This window comes from Empidonax traillii, unplaced genomic scaffold (assembly GCF_003031625.1).
Source record: "Empidonax traillii isolate 1590-97213 ecotype Southwest subspecies unplaced genomic scaffold, ASM303162v1 scaffold18:size2335232, whole genome shotgun sequence".
In the NCBI taxonomy this organism is placed as follows: Eukaryota; Metazoa; Chordata; class Aves; order Passeriformes; family Tyrannidae; genus Empidonax; species Empidonax traillii.
In genome coordinates, this window is record NW_020955211.1 from 270,047 (window position 1) to 286,159 (window position 16,113).

At 34.9% G+C, this 16,113-nt stretch overlaps 1 protein-coding gene across 1 annotated transcript in view; it reads right to left on the reverse strand.

Annotated features, from left to right (window-relative positions):
• Window positions 1-16,113, reverse strand: part of ST8SIA4 (ST8 alpha-N-acetyl-neuraminide alpha-2,8-sialyltransferase 4) — a 54,870-nt gene that overhangs the window by 22,103 nt on the left and 16,654 nt on the right. The window contains exon 4 of the mRNA XM_027896699.1: window positions 5,639-5,932. Coding sequence (XP_027752500.1) covers window positions 5,639-5,932 — 294 coding nt within the window. The remainder of the gene's footprint in view (window positions 1-5,638; window positions 5,933-16,113) is intronic.

Below are 16,113 nucleotides of genomic sequence, written 5' to 3' on the forward strand. Positions count from 1 at the left end.
AGGAAAGAAACAGAAGTGTTTACAATATAGGTTGCTCACGGTAGTTGTTTCTTAGAACAGAGCTGCTGGAGAACTACTTGATTTCTGCATGTCTGAGTTTCTGAAAGTATTTTCTCTGTAATTCCCTGAGTAAAGGACTCTGGAGCCGTGGTAAATTTGTGCAAAAGGTCACTACATGAACAGCTGTTTGCTCTAACTAATAAAGAAAAAAAAGACCCTGCACTGAAAAGTGACCATAAATAGGAACAGCGTACTCCTTACATAGGCAAAAGACGGAGATTTCAGTGGGAGTTCTGCCATGTTTAATGCAGGATAATACTAATCTTTTACAGGCAGTATCCAGGAGGAAATAAGCAAAGCACAAGCAAATCCCACAGGAGGTTAATGCAATTGTTTCTTACCCAAAAGATGGGAAGGAATCTTATGTTAAGCAATTTCAGTGATATTGCTGGTGAGTGACTAATACTTCATGGGATGGTTCCAGTAGGAAAAAAAGCCAAGAAAACATTCTTACACATACAGATGAGCGTGAGAACTTTGTTTTGTGGAGTTAGGAAAGGAAATGGGAGAAAAAAAATTAGTGCATTGTAAGACTGTATTGCTTGGCAGGGTGACAGGCTGATGGTGTTCAGCCCCTTCAGAGGATGTCTTCGGATATTCATCAGCAGAAGCACAAGAAAACCAAGCTGTGCAAGGCTCTGGGAGTTAACTCTGACCTCCACCTAATGCACCAGCAACATGGTTAATCTCAGAAACCCTCTCTAATCACTCCACAGAACCACAAGGGGGGATCCATAGCAGAACGTGTTTGCAGATCCTACTTTTAAGTTTGGTTGTCTGCCACCACTGGAAGTAAACAACATGATCTGGACTCTAATCCCAGCAGGCTCAGTTCCTGTTTGTCTACTGTTTAATCCATATTCCATTACAGTTCTGCTACTGAGACATGACTCTATACAGATACTGTCCACACCTCGAGAGTATCACTTCATTTGGAAAATATTATTACAAATAATCCTAATGAAACAGTTCAGCATTAAATCTCAGGCTCAAGTTGTGTTGTTTGCTCATTATAATCATTTTACAATAATCTTCTTCGCAATGACATTAGAGAGCAAGTAAATCCTTTTAATTGGTTAATATTTTAATTTATAGATTCTAGTTCCACCTTGAACTCTGTTACGTATTGATTATCTCAACTATTTTGTCAATATGTGCACAATTACATTAAAAGTTCCGTCAATTAGAGAAGCTTTGTGAAAAAATCATGCAACAGATCCCAAAGCACTTTTCAAATCTGATTTTCAAACCCTGTCGATTAAAAAGTGAAAAAGCAAAAAAGAGAAAAAAATTAGCACATGAAGCCTCTCGACCTAAATGTAAAGAAGAAAAAAATCTGAATCCAAGGGCCATTTATGATATGCTACTGATTAAAAAAGTAGTTATCATGTTAGACTCTGGTTTTAAAACCTAAAATCCCTCTGAGATTTTGGAGTGGCCATGACTCAGAAGTTTAAGGCATGGAATCTGCCAAAAAGTAGTTTCTTTTTCCAATGCCACATTATTTTTTTTTTTTACCCAGAAAGTGTACTAATAAGAAAGTTTTAAAAAATTATCTCACAATGAGTCATTATTCTACTCGCTGATCAACGGCAACTCTGAAATACTATGTACTGCCCATAAGGTTTCTTTCATTAAAAAAGAAGGAAAAATATAAGTGAATATTTAAGTACTGGATGTAATTGCAGCAAAACTGCCCATTATTAGATAAGACAAACTCTACATTATCTGTATTAGAAATACAGAATTTGGCCTCAGCTAGATCAGAAGTCTAAGAAACTTCAAGTTCTGCCATTAGAAACTGCCTAAACTGTATGCTTTAAAGACTAATGAAGGAAAATTTTGGCAGAAAGGAATAGAGACAATACTTTCCAAACCTTGAGGATGTCAGCCTTGTACCCTTCAGCATTAAGCGTTCTTTATTTGTATTTAATACGTCAGGTTGGAACTATAACTTTACTGATGATTAAATACTAAATGATTTGCCCCACAATATACTACCTTTCCATATTTTAATACAATTTTAGGTGAATTAAAGAACTCTTGATATCAATTTAAATTTACTCTGGGAATTTGTATTTCCAAAAACAAACCAAACAAAAGGATGACTTTATAATTGTAGCTTTTTTAGGATGTGCATCTTCTCTTTTAGGCAGTTTTCATTAGCCAAGTGTTTTATACTTTTAAATTAAAAAGACATAATACATTAAAGTTTCAAACAAAAGCCTCATTTCAAACAGCTGAATTATGATACAGCCCTGTGGTGTACCACATCTAGCAGGTATATCTGTGGTAAAAGAAAAACAACGTGGTGCATAAGTCTTATGAGAAAGGTTAAAGGCATAATTTAGCCTATTAAACACAAAATTGCGCCTTGTATTCATCTCCATAAGAATATGCTTTAGTGTTGCGGACAGTTTTTCAGTAGATCCTCCTGTCTTTGGCATGGTCTAACAAATATCTCATTGTGTTTAGGTAGTTACTAATCTGGGAGCGTTTCAAGATATAAAAAGCACCATAAGACTCACAATGTCTTTCTTGATTTCTGATTCTCTTATCACTAAAATCTAATTTAAAACAGTTTTAGCTATCTGCACATAAATTATTATGTAATAAAAATATGCATATTCAAAGAATAAAACCATAATGCTTTGGAATTATCAAGGCAAGAAACTGTAAACAATATGAAGTGAATACTTACATGCATGGAGGTTAAGAGGAGTTTGGGGATATTACAAATATTAATACAGGACTGTGACTGCAAATGCTACATGTCCATGTGTCTGCTCTAAACCTTTGTGGCATTTAATGAAAATCATTAGCTACATTCAAGTACAAAGATATAACTACCTGACAACACTCACAATCTACAAAACAAAGATTGCAGATGCAAGTAATCCTCCTTTGTAAACTAATACAGCCTGCAAAACCCACTTCCTGTAATTTACCTTTCCTTATTATGCTTTTGTCAATAAACCAAACCCTATCTCTCTTAGAGACTTAAGAAGCTGAAAGACATAGCATAAGCCTTGAGATCTCAGTCTAGCACATATCTTAGGCATCCTGTGAAGGAAACTAGATGCTCTGCACAAGTCTTACTGTGTGTTTTAACATGCAGGTTTTGTGGGTAGATTTCCTGGTTTTGCTCCTCATTCAACTAACAGCAATCTTCACATTCTGTTTATTTTACCCTTTCCATTTTGCAGCACCACAGGCCTCAGCTGGGTCATCACTGTTAACTGTCACAAAGACTTCAACTTGCAAGTGGAGAGCTTGCAAAGGCATCAAACATACAAAAAAATACATCAAAATAAATTCACAACAGTAGCTCAGATTCATAAAACAAGAAGCATTTTGTAAGAATTTCTTATTTCCCCAGAGACTCATATATCATCAAATTGAATTTGAAATAAACATAAGCACAACAGATAGAATACAGTATAATGAAGATTTTCATTAAAACTAAGTATGTAAGTTGCATACAGTTCTAAATGTCAGAAGATTTAGCTTCCATTATTTTCAAACTGAAGTTAGCAGCTGTAACTTGCTTAAACTCTCACAGTCTTACAACTCAAAACGGACTGATTTCATAACCAGGTTATGCAGCTTTATATTTTACTTTATTTTCTAAGATATTTTTCTTATTTGTAAAAAATATTAATTTTTATCTCAGGCACACTTTTCTTTAAGAACAATTTTTGCTTACTGCATTCTTATACTACCATAGTATTCCATTTGATGTACAAACCTAACAGATTCTAGGGAGATGTAATTCAGCCTCTAAAGAGACAGTATTCTTCCCCAAGATGTTTTTTACTTTACTGTAATACAAAGCTCATTATTATGGACTGGTGTCTTTAAGACTGTCATCTAAGACATCTAAGGAACATTTGTTTCAAATGTATTACTGCTAACTGTATCATTTCCAAAACTGACTCACGAAGACATACCCACCTCATCTGCCTCACTTTATAAAGTCAAAAGTTAGACCAAAGCAAAACTGGACTTCTTGTTTTGTTTTTATTCAAATTACCAAAAAAGATCAGTAGCAAAGATATGAGGTTACTTTCTGAAAGAACAAAAAGGGGAATGCAAGTTGATTAAACAACAAGGTTTGAAGTAGAAAATCTAAAATTTAGAGCACAGATTCAACAACTGGACAAATTTCTGCAGTCATATCAGATGACACTGCTAGGTATAATATAAAACACAGCATAGTCTAATTCAACAATTCTGATGGCAAAGCTTTTGTTGCGTCTCTCAGAAAGACAATGTAGCTGCTAATTCTTTTTTTTGCGACAAAGCCCCCTAAAGGACCTACAAGTTGGCCAATTTAAAGACTACACATTCTGAACTACCATTCACATTTGAGAATTTTTCCCAGATTTAGCAGATGGAAATTAGAACAGCTGTTTGTAAACTGGAAGCAATTTTATTTATTCAGATTTATACACACACACACACACACACACACCCCATTACACCTACCCAAGTGCTATGGGCATTTTGAATACTTGAAAACTCAACACAATCAAGGTCCATAAAATACCTAAAGTATAACTCTGTAACAAAACTGAGGAACATGGTAAAAAATTAAAGGATTTCCAAATGATTTTCAAATTTTTCCAGTGCCAGAAGTGCAGCACATGGGGAATGCAGCAGGTAATCTATTTGAGACATGACAAAAGAAGAAAAGCATATTCAAAGTCCTAATATCCTAATTTCTTTTTAAGGTTTACTCTCATACTAGATTGAGGTAACATTCCAAACATCCCTTCTAAACTTATCTCAGACAGTATAGTTCAAGGAACTCAAGCTGAATATTATCATATTGTCATAATTTGCTGCACAAATGTATTGCATTATCATCTTCTGAATCTTATTCAGGCACAGGCATATACTCGTACTTATAGTGACAAAGACACTGAAGCCTTCAACTGACAGTCTTTTTTGATTCTGGGGATAAAAAAAAAATAAATCTCTGCACAAAGAATTGATTTTTATTTTTTTTTAACAAGTGGTTACATTAATGTTTTCAGTGATTCTGATCAATGCTTTTGAATTGCCCAAGCACCTGGCCAAATTCAAAAGGAGAAAGACTGCTACAAATCCTAGATGTTGTATGAAGGAGCCCAGTATTTTCAGATCTGCCAGAGTTCATTATTTACACGGTTGCTACCTTACCCTCCCATGCTTCTTGGATTGTGGTTTTTGTTTTCATAGTCCTGACCCAAAGAAGACATGCTACACTTTCACTGTACGCTTATTTGATAACTCCCTGATATCCTTTAAATTCACACTATTTTTTAAATTAGCTTATCACTGTAACGATACATTTTTACACATCAAGTGCAATCGATGAGTTATTATGCTAATGTATTTCAGTTGTTTGCATTAGAGCAGGCTAAATGAGTGGCTGACATTTATTACCGAACAAACTTATCATAAGTGCAATCCACTACATCAATAAGGGAAATATCATACTCCTTTTAACATTGATCTTTTTTTCTGCCTGCTAGGAATTCTAGTTATGAGTTTCATTGTGCTAAGGACAAACCAGTCTTTTCCATACACTTACCCTCTGACAGCATGAATAAGTCTCAGTGATGGATAGGCAGTTCGCACTTTCAATTTATTCTTAAGGATTAATGCATTAACCCACTCCACATGCTTCTCTCCGCCTTTGACCATGAAAGCTGGGATCCAAAGGACACTGTCATTCAGCATGGATAGTCTATGGACAAATTTTTCTCTGTCACTCTCATTCCGAAAGCCTCCAAATGCTCTTTGTACAACTGATGGGTTCATGGTAATAAAATCAGATTTAGTTCCCACATCGGCAGCAAACTCCACCACAGGAGCTAGATTGCACCTGAAGAGGAAGAAATTAATGGAAAAATGAAAATAAATATGAAACATTAACTCAGAAAAACGCGTGCATGAAGGGAAAGCTGAAAATGAACATGCAAGTCCAAGTCAATTTAATGTGAGAAAAAAACCCCAGAAATAATAGGTGTGATAACACATAGCATTTTACTCAACTTGAACACTCTTCAGACAAATTTTTTAGGACATTAAGTGTACCTAATGCTGTGAGTAAAAAAAACCCTCTTTGTACATTTGGAAACCATGTCATCATGCTCTAGAATGCATTGACAGCTGAAGCAGTACTTGTGAATAAGGATAAGCTTTTTTAAACCTATTACCCCTCATTAATGTTCATTTGTCATGATGTTACCAAGAGCTTACACAAAGAAAGCCATGGTAGCCAAATAAGATATAACTTACGCAGGTTAGTCAATGCATTATTAGTTGTTTTTTGGTTTGTTGTTTTTTTTTTTACAATATAGTATTTAAACATTATTTACAAACATCACCGCATGTTTAAATGAGTTTTTGATAGTTTTTTTTTTGGTATTATTATTACAGTTGATTGCATGTTTTGAAATTTAGTATTTTTATTTGACTTAGAACTAGAATTTTTGGGAAAATGTATCAAATTTTCAATTTTTCCTTCATATCTAATTTTTAAACCTTGTTTAATTTTTCAGTAGCTTTGTGATTTTTTTTTTTAGGGCCTTTGTTAAGCAGATTTTTACCTCAGTTATATAAATACCTATATATGTATTGAACGTGTTGAACATCGCTGACAAAATGTGATTCAGAAACCATTTGTGATTTCAGTGCCCAGCATTATCTGACTGAAACAAATTGCCTCCACAACATTCTGAATGAATTAGCCTGTAGCTGGTTTGCCCCAAATATGTATCTTGAAACAACAGTATTTTCATAATTTAACAGACTGCTCTGTTAAGATAAAGGATGCTGAGAAGCAGTGTCAGAAGTAGCTCCCTCAAAACATTTGCATTATTATTATACTCCTAATATAAATAGTACTCCATTAGTTCTCCAATTTCTATTTTTTTTTGTGCAGTAAACTTTTTACTTAAGCTCATCCACTAGCTTCTTCTAACAGCCAGACGCCCAATGACATATAAAAATAAGTCAGCATTGCTTAACACCGATTGATGATTAGTCTTGACTGACACTACGAATTACTCAGAATATCATTTTCATTCTGGAATTATCAGCTAAAGAAGTGGTCCTATCTTCTTCAAAAAGAAATGTTCTGTAAACCCTGTATATTCCTAGGAGATAAAGAAGTACAAGTTTGTGATAACATGTGGGCAGATGTAGGCTTTCTTAGGAAATGGATTTACACTCTTCATTATCTTTATACATCTACTCCATAAACAATCTGCATGTATTTCAGGCTGCTAAGAGAAATATCTTTCAGACAATAGTAGGTAGGGTACAAGAAAAATTCCCACTGAATTCAATACTGGCTTTGAAAATTCTTTCTGAAAAGCTTAATGCACGAACCTATAACCTGTAATTATTAAAAATCTGTTAAAATCTAAAAATAATGATAAAAAATTCAAACCAAGTACTTAAAATCAACCAAACAAATTCACTGAATTACTGTTGCTTTTGAAAATACCTCTTTTAAGGGCTCACTGCACAACATAATGAAGAATTCTTGCAAAGCAGGGTTTTTTTGGTAGTCATATATACACGTGTAATGACATCTATTACTAAAAAATGTAAGACAGATATTGACACTGCAAATCCTGCTCCCTTTGAGAAGCAGACCATGTATGTGCCAATACCATAGCATTTAAAAAGCTATACACCATATGCACAGTGTGCACACATAACACAGGTCTTAGGGTTCTAATTTGATTTTATGCCTTTTGACAGCTCCTTTCTCAGCTGCCAACAGCATCAGTGCTTAAACCTTAAGAGCATAGTTTTAAACCAGCTTATAAATGTAATTTCACTTAAATAGTGGGAAAAAATCATCACAGGCATACTAAATACAAAGTCTCCTACTTTGCATGTCATTACTGCTACAGTAGTATAGTTAAATACTGTATTTTAGAGAGGTATAGAGAGTAAGCAGTTCACTTTATAATATACTGTGCATTCAGATTTTCCAAGTGTAACTTTAGAAAATAATGACCAATCCAAATGCACTCAGTTACTATGGGGTTACAGTGTTTTACCACCCCCACTGTAAAACATCTTCCTTATAACTAGTCTGAATTTACCCTCATTCAGTTTAAAAGCACTGCATCTGGTCTTATTGCAACAGATCTTGCTAAAAAGTTTATCTCCATGATTCTTATATGCTTCAAGGCTAATAAAAACTAGTTATTTTTTATTGAGTATATAGACCTGAGCATACATAAATAGCTTTTACCTGTTTTGAAGCTTTTACTTAACTTCTAATGCATCTTTATGCTATGCCACGTTTTCATACTGTTGTTAGATTTTTTATTTTGCTAGCAAATGTCAATGATCTCTGATCAATTCTCATGACTCAGGAAAACTTTGCATTCAGATACACATAAACATACGCTAATTTTCTTTATAGTGAAATTAAGAAGCCTATTAACTGAACCACTATTAAATAGTCATTTTAATACCCTTAGCTTGTTGGAACCTTAAATTCTAGCTAATTTGCCGTAAGGCACAGAATGCCAAATATTTTCACAGCAGTGATGAGGAGGTGAGAGGGATTCTGCAGGGGTTTGAAGTTGATAACTCACTTGTCTATCATTGGTTCCTGTGTTGCCATAGTTATTATATTGTCTCCTTGTACTGGCTATCTAAATGGTCAATCTCCTCTTTTCCCCACCAGCCCTTATAAGCTGGGGGGAGGTTTGAATAAACTCTCGTCACTGCTGGACTCCCTGCGTGCTGCGTGGTGTCTGTCTCCTGGCATAGGTGCCTCCGCCGCCTGTCCCTGCCACGAGGGACGGGCAGTGGGGGTTGGGGGTGATCTCAGCCCTGGAAACCTTCACAGAGCAGTTGGGAGAGACCCTCAAGAAACCACACAAACTGCAACAGGATTCTACACTAAAAGCTTTACCATTATGTGCCTGGCGATTTATACACCATAAATTAAACCATGTTTTTGGGGGGGTTATTTCAGGAAGAATAAATAGAGGACTGTAATTTACTGAATTTCCCCTTCCTCACATTCTACATTATTGATACCTTGAAACTGTATGCCTGCTTAAAATTTGATTCCAAACCACAAACTTCCTGCAACATACCATCAAATGCCATTCCTTCTAAAAACAGCTCCAATGTTGTCCTCACGTTAACATGCAAGTAATCAGGCTGCAGGTAAGCAGCCTGCAGGTGGAAGCTGAGCAAGACAAACTTGCTGTGAGGTTACTGACACTGAGAATATGAGAACAGATTGTAATTAACAGTCACACATAGCACTGAAGATTGACTTAACAATTAAGCAAATAACTATAAATATGAGCACTGACAGTATACCATATTAGAAAAAGGTTTGTAAACCTTTTTCCCCTGAGACCAAGCTATTGACTGTTTCCACAGAAAAGGATAAAATGCGTTTTGCCGCAGAATAAAAAATTTAATAAATAATGGTTTTCATCTGTTCCCTTGGTTGGGTTTTTTCCCCTAAAAAAAATCACTTTAAGTATATTATTTGAAACAAAAATCTTATGGCTACTTTTTTTCCTATATAACTGTGCTTAATCAGAAGCTCTACTACTTTGTCCTTCCCTTGCATGAAACTAGCAAATAATTAGTTATTATTTGCTCCCTTACTTCTAACTACTTACCTACAGGAGAAGTGTTCAGAAACTGGTGTCATGAGACAAAGATGGATACATTTGGGAGAGGGGGTTAGAAAAAAACCTAAGTGGAAAACATTCATAATTGGTGATTGCTAGTATCTTAGGCAATAATATGCAAGGTGCCTCAAATTAATGCTGCAGTCCCTGTTCTCCCCATGACATCAGATCAGACCATAGCTAAACCTCAGCACAGACATTTAAACAGGTCAGTTAGTCTAAACTTACTATTAGGCATCAATTATATGATTTAGATAATTGGTAAGTTTACAGGGGCACGTAACTTATATAGTATTTGTGTACAATCATCACAGTGAAAAGCTAATATATAAAACATTTATATTAAAAGTGCAGGGGCTCCTACACAGGAGCTTTCAGTGCAATACCAGGAAGAACATCCACTGCAATGTTATTACTAAAAAGAGCTCTGCGATACAAGGGAGAAACTATATAATGTCTGAAATATCATGTGGTATTTTGGACACATGTAGAACAGCTGGGATGCTAAGATACACAGGTCAAAAAGTCTCAGTGATTGAAAACCGAATTCTTCCACAACCATCTGCTGCATATATTAGTTACACTGGGACATTTTCAGAAAAAGTGAAGGGAAAAAAAAAAAAACAAACTGCCAATGGTTGGAGTTGTATGCCATGAGAAAAGACTGAAGAATGGAGAAAGCGCTCCTACACCACACTTACACCAAACTAATTAACCCTAGGTTTGCTGTGACATCTTTATGGCCCAAGCACATTCATAACACACACCATCTTTTAGAGAGTAGAGCTTAAGAAGAATATAATGAAAACATAGTCACAAAATATACTCAAATAAAAAGTCAGTTATTCCAGAGAGATTCAGTTCAACTTGCTTTGTCACTAATAAACATACAGATCATGTATATAAATGCCAATGTCCAACACGTAGTATTCATAGAGCATAGGTTGTTCTATTCAAATTAATTTAAAAAAAAAAAAGCCATGAAAATTTCCTTGAGTAAAAGTGACTACCATTTCCATTTTATCTGATATTGAAAACTAAAATGATATTCTACACACAGTAACATCGCAAGAATTGACCATGATCTGTACACTTCTTAATCCTCTAACAATTGGTACACTTGAGGATTAAAAGTTGAAATAAACATTTAGAAACCATTTTGAAAGGCTGCAAAAAAGGGCTTTAAAACCATTCATTGTTTCCTTAATATCTTCTCTTTGTAGAACAAAGCCAAAAAATCAGTCACAAAATATTAACCACATATAGTCTGAGAAGCCAAAATATGATAATCAGATTGTTGCTGGCAGACATATTAAACCTCCCTGAAACATAAGGCATTACCGTGACTAGTGTCACTAATACAGTCTCTACTCAGTCTACGTGCAAGAAGCACAATGCCCTAATTCCTGTGTGTATGCAGCTCATCTTTCAGCCTGGCTCTTCAAATAAAGGTGTGCAGCAGTGCTGTGATCACTTTCACATATACCCGAAAAAGGGAGATTTACAAAAAGAGTCATTCACAAACTTCCTATATCCCCTATATATTAGATGAAAAATCTAATAATTAGTAATATGTATGGATTCTCACATGTTCTGCATACTTGTTCGGCTACTGAAAAGGCTGAAGTTGCTTCAAATTAACCACAGGGATCTTGATTAGCAGGGAATCCCCTGACATATCCCACTTCATCCCAGTCCTTAACCTTGGCACAACAGAGAATGACTTGTGAGAGCTGCAAGGCTAGAGGCTCAGGTACAGCATTACATATTCTATTCACGCACAGTAATCATGGCTGCTTTTTAAGATGTGCCATGTAAAATATACCATTATTGACCTGATATCCCCTTTTACAACACAAGTCCACAAGAATACTGAATTTATGATCGATTTCACTTCAGTATGAAGATGATTTTTGTAACATCACCTGGTACTAAACTTTATTAATTCTTGTTGTCCAGACTAGAACCTATATTGGTAACATTACATTCTTTCTTCCTAGCATCTTCTTTAACACCAGTGACTGAAATGCAAGTTATCATCAACTGACACAGCACAGTGAACTGCCAGAGAAAGCCTAAGTGGTATTTTAGAGACAGTGGTAAAACACATTTTTTACTGTGTGTCCTTGTTGCAACATTACACATGAATTAGAGTTTTACTGTTCTTCCCAACAGCATACCTTTGCCATTAAAAAAGCAAGGAATTTTTATCACTGAAAGTTTGTTGTATATATATAAATAAAAAAAAAAAGAAACCACAAACCCTACAGCACTGAAGTATTTCACAGCAGTGAAATATTGAGAATGATATTTTAATGCAAGAAAAACTAAGAAATGGAACTTTGTAGTATCCAGAATACCTGCATCTTTGCCTTTTTATGTGAAAATACTTTACACATTACTATTTACAAAGAGCGTATTCTATAAGGTAATTATCAAGATGCTGTAAAAATGTTATAATTCTGATAAAGAAAATTTTAGAAAAAATCTGCAATATTGTGAGGACAAAAAGGGTTGAAAAACTTTTATTACTCTTGCAATACATTCAGACAAAATTATAATTTTCATTGTTTTGGAGAAGCACTTTGGAGTTGTTATTATTATGGAATGTAGAAAGAAGCGGGAGTTTGAACATTCCAAAATGGAGAAGAGTAAAAAAGGCAACATCTAGACTAAAACTGTTCTGAATATTGACTCCTCTCAAAACAATCAATGTTCAAAAAAGGAAGTTTTTCTGAGTTTGCAACTGTTCAGAAAACCACTAAATTAAAAGCTCTGTATTATCTACAGCAGGAGTAAGCAACTTGAAAATCATTTTATCCTTTTATGTATAAATTACCATATTATAAAAAGATTCAGGCTAACCCTGTGAGCCCTCCATTTGGATGCTCATAGGACACTATTTAAGCAGACTCTTTGGAATTCTTGATCACTTGTATATGGATGTACAAAAGTCACTTTTACTGTATTTCCTGAGTCTTCTAGACTTCTGTCCTTCAATATACTCCGTAAGAATTAACTTCCTTTTAAAAATAAAAAAAAAAAGGAGTGGCCACAAAAATTAAGGCCTTCTCTGAGGCTCCCCTGAGATGGAGACCACCCACACCTATTGAGTAATTGACACTGAAGACCTACACTGGTGCTTCCCTTTCTCATATACTGAAATCACTGAGCAAGAGCACTGGAAGATGATGGCTTTATTATTCTTTAATTTCAAAGTAGTGTAACAATTTTTGGGAAGAGACAAAGGGCAAAAAATAGGGCTGTCACATCTGAAATCTGAAAAAGGTCTAATGAGCTAGTCATGATGTATTCAGATGTTATTTTTAAGGGAAGACTCATGTTTTAAAATATGTTTTTAAATTGGACACTTTGCTTTCAACAAATCTGCTGTCTCCAAGTATTCAGCTCTACTCAGCACAACGGCTATGGTCCAAAAAAGGGGTTCTAAAAAACATTTTGACATAAAAGCTGATCCAAATTAAAAAAAAAAAAAAGTTCCTGAATATAAGTAAATTAATATTCTAAATATCTTTATTTTGCCAAATGTATGATTACATTTTTCCTATCAGCTGAATGAAAAACGCAGATTAAAGAAGCTGCTACCAATCTCTTCTCAGTAATTTAAAGTGCTCTCCTGAAATAAGCAACCACAACTCCATGGTATAGTAGGTTTGTCCTTCTTCGTCACCATATACGCTGTCTTCTGCTCATACCACATATCATGCTTACTTCTGCGTATCACAATTATCCACAAAAATCAATACACCATGGAAAGAGTCAAAACAGATTATCTTCCTCCTTGCAAAACGAGACATTTTTTAAAGAAAAAAAAAAGAGACTGAAAGTTTTTTCCATGTCAACTTCACTAACCACAAGAATTGTCAAGTTAAAAAATGAAAGTCAAAGTACTCTGGAAAAATAAAGAGTTGCATTTGCACAGCAAAATTTTATCACCACTGATGGCAAAAATATTCCATTTGATTCCCAAATGCTGCTACAAGTTAGCAGGGGATAATTCCAGTGTAAAAAGAGGAGTTGTAACATATAAACTAGGCACTTCAATTCAAAGAATGAAGCAATTAATTTCCTCTCATGGCTGCTCCTTGTTGGAGCAGCCCTAAACCATTCAAACAGCTTCACTCAACAGGCCTGTCCTCCACACAGTCCAATTAAAATGAAAGGGACTTTTCCAGACATGGTGTCACCACAGGAAAAAGCACAACATTATTTACCAGGTCTTGGTTTGTTTGTCTGGTTGGTTTTAACCAAATAACTCCAAAACTAAACTTGGCCTCTGCTCTTGAATAGTTCTCATCAGGAATGTTGAATTACATTACTTTAAAAAAAAAAAAAATTATTCTCATCTTTGATACTGTTTGAATTCTGAACCCACAGCTCAACTAAATTTCTTTTGATACTGAGTAGGTGCCATAAGTAGTTCCAAGTTATTACTTGGCAATGTTTAGCACTGTTACTTTACACTTACCTTAAAATATAGTTACATTTTTCAGCAAGTTCAATGCACCTACTGCGTTTCAAAACATCTCACTTACTATAACAAGTTCATCTGCTCTGTAAGATGCAACAGGTAATTCAACTCTGGCATGAGAATTCTGGGACAGTGGGGGAACAAGATGTACTTATTCCTCTTACTAGAGATTTAGGGATGCTTGAGACCCTCTCTGGGTCTCAAAATGCAGGATGCTTTAGCTCATCCCTGCAAGAGTAGTAGACCAATAGTTACTTAACAGGATATTAAAGCATGAGAGGTAAAAAGGAAAAGAATATGGAAAACAGGAAGTAGTTTATAGTTGCCACAGTTTGGGATTTTTTTTAATAGCAAAAGGTCTCCTTGATTTGCATTTTAATTCGATGGAATGCATTTTCTACTGTCAAAATAGGGATGACTTCACTAAACTTGTGTAACTTCTGTGCATTTATTTGTTATTATTAACACCTTCATGTTACCTCTATAGGATATTGAGCTTACTGTACTGCAAATACTGTTGGATATCTGTTGTGTCCTCGTCACTTTCACAGACCTTCATTTTCAGTTTTACCATTACATTTATGGTATTGTTCATGTTAGCTATAACATCAGAACTGCTGCTCTAAGAAACCACTCAAAGACAATTTTCCTTCAGATTTAAAAAAAAAAACAAACCAACATAGAATACTATGAAAATGACTGGATAATACATTTAACCAAAACAGTGTGACATACTGTCACAGCACATAAGCATAATGCATTTGGCATCAGAAGATTCTACAAAAATGTTGTTCACCAGCCTACACACCTGCATCTATACAGTAACTTCTTTTCAGAACACCACCAGGGGACAAATAGAATGAGCGCATTTCACTTCTAAAGAGAGAAGCTGAAAGCAAAAGTATTAACAGAGTGTCATGGTACATTTTAATACCAGAATCCTAATAGAAATAGAGGTGAATGCTTATGAAGTACACCAGAACTTTGTAATTACACCACGTGATTACATATTGTTTTGCATATAACTTTCCCTAAATGGAAGATGAGGAATGTGGGAAACTGTAACTCTGAAGAATGCTGTTTTTTCTTTAACTTGAACTACAAATAAATTATTGCTATTTACTTTAAACAGATGTTATGCACATATGCATGCATGGAGACTTACATAAATAAATATCAGACAGATTATTTCAAAAACGTTTGAATTTGCAAATGAAAAAAACCCAAACAAATAACAACAACAACAACAAAAAACCCTGCGTTAAAATTCCCTATAGGGAGTAGGGCCAAGCATGCTATTCCCAGAACCTCAGAGATTATTAACCATGATACTGTCAGACTAACTAATTGTTATACTGATCACTTTACTAGTCATATACCATATAAGAGATATTTCATGGACAGGTTGCTCAAAGCCCCATTCACCCTGACCTTTAAGATTTCCAGGGATGGGGCATCCACAATTTCTTTGGGCAACCTATGCTGGTTTCTTACAGTCCTTACAGAATACCCGTAAATTTCTCCAGTCCAGCTGATTAGCAACAGTAACCTTCTACTGTTCCTAGTAAGCTACACCAAATGTTTAAGAATATTATCTTTTTTCCACAAAGCCTGAATAAGTTAAAACCTACCAGATATCATTACCTAGTTTCATGGCTAGTCAAAACATTGGGGAGACCGTGGGGACAACTTCAAAGAAATTCAGCACATGCTTTAAATAAAAGTATGTATCTTGCCTTCTGAAAGAAAATTTTCATCCAGAAAATCTAGTATCTAAATGTTTCTGTAGTCCTGTTAAATTAATCAAATTTAATCTCAGAGAGAGTACAAAAACATGCCATAACCTAAGTGTGGTTTAAAAACGTGGTAATTATTTTTGGATTC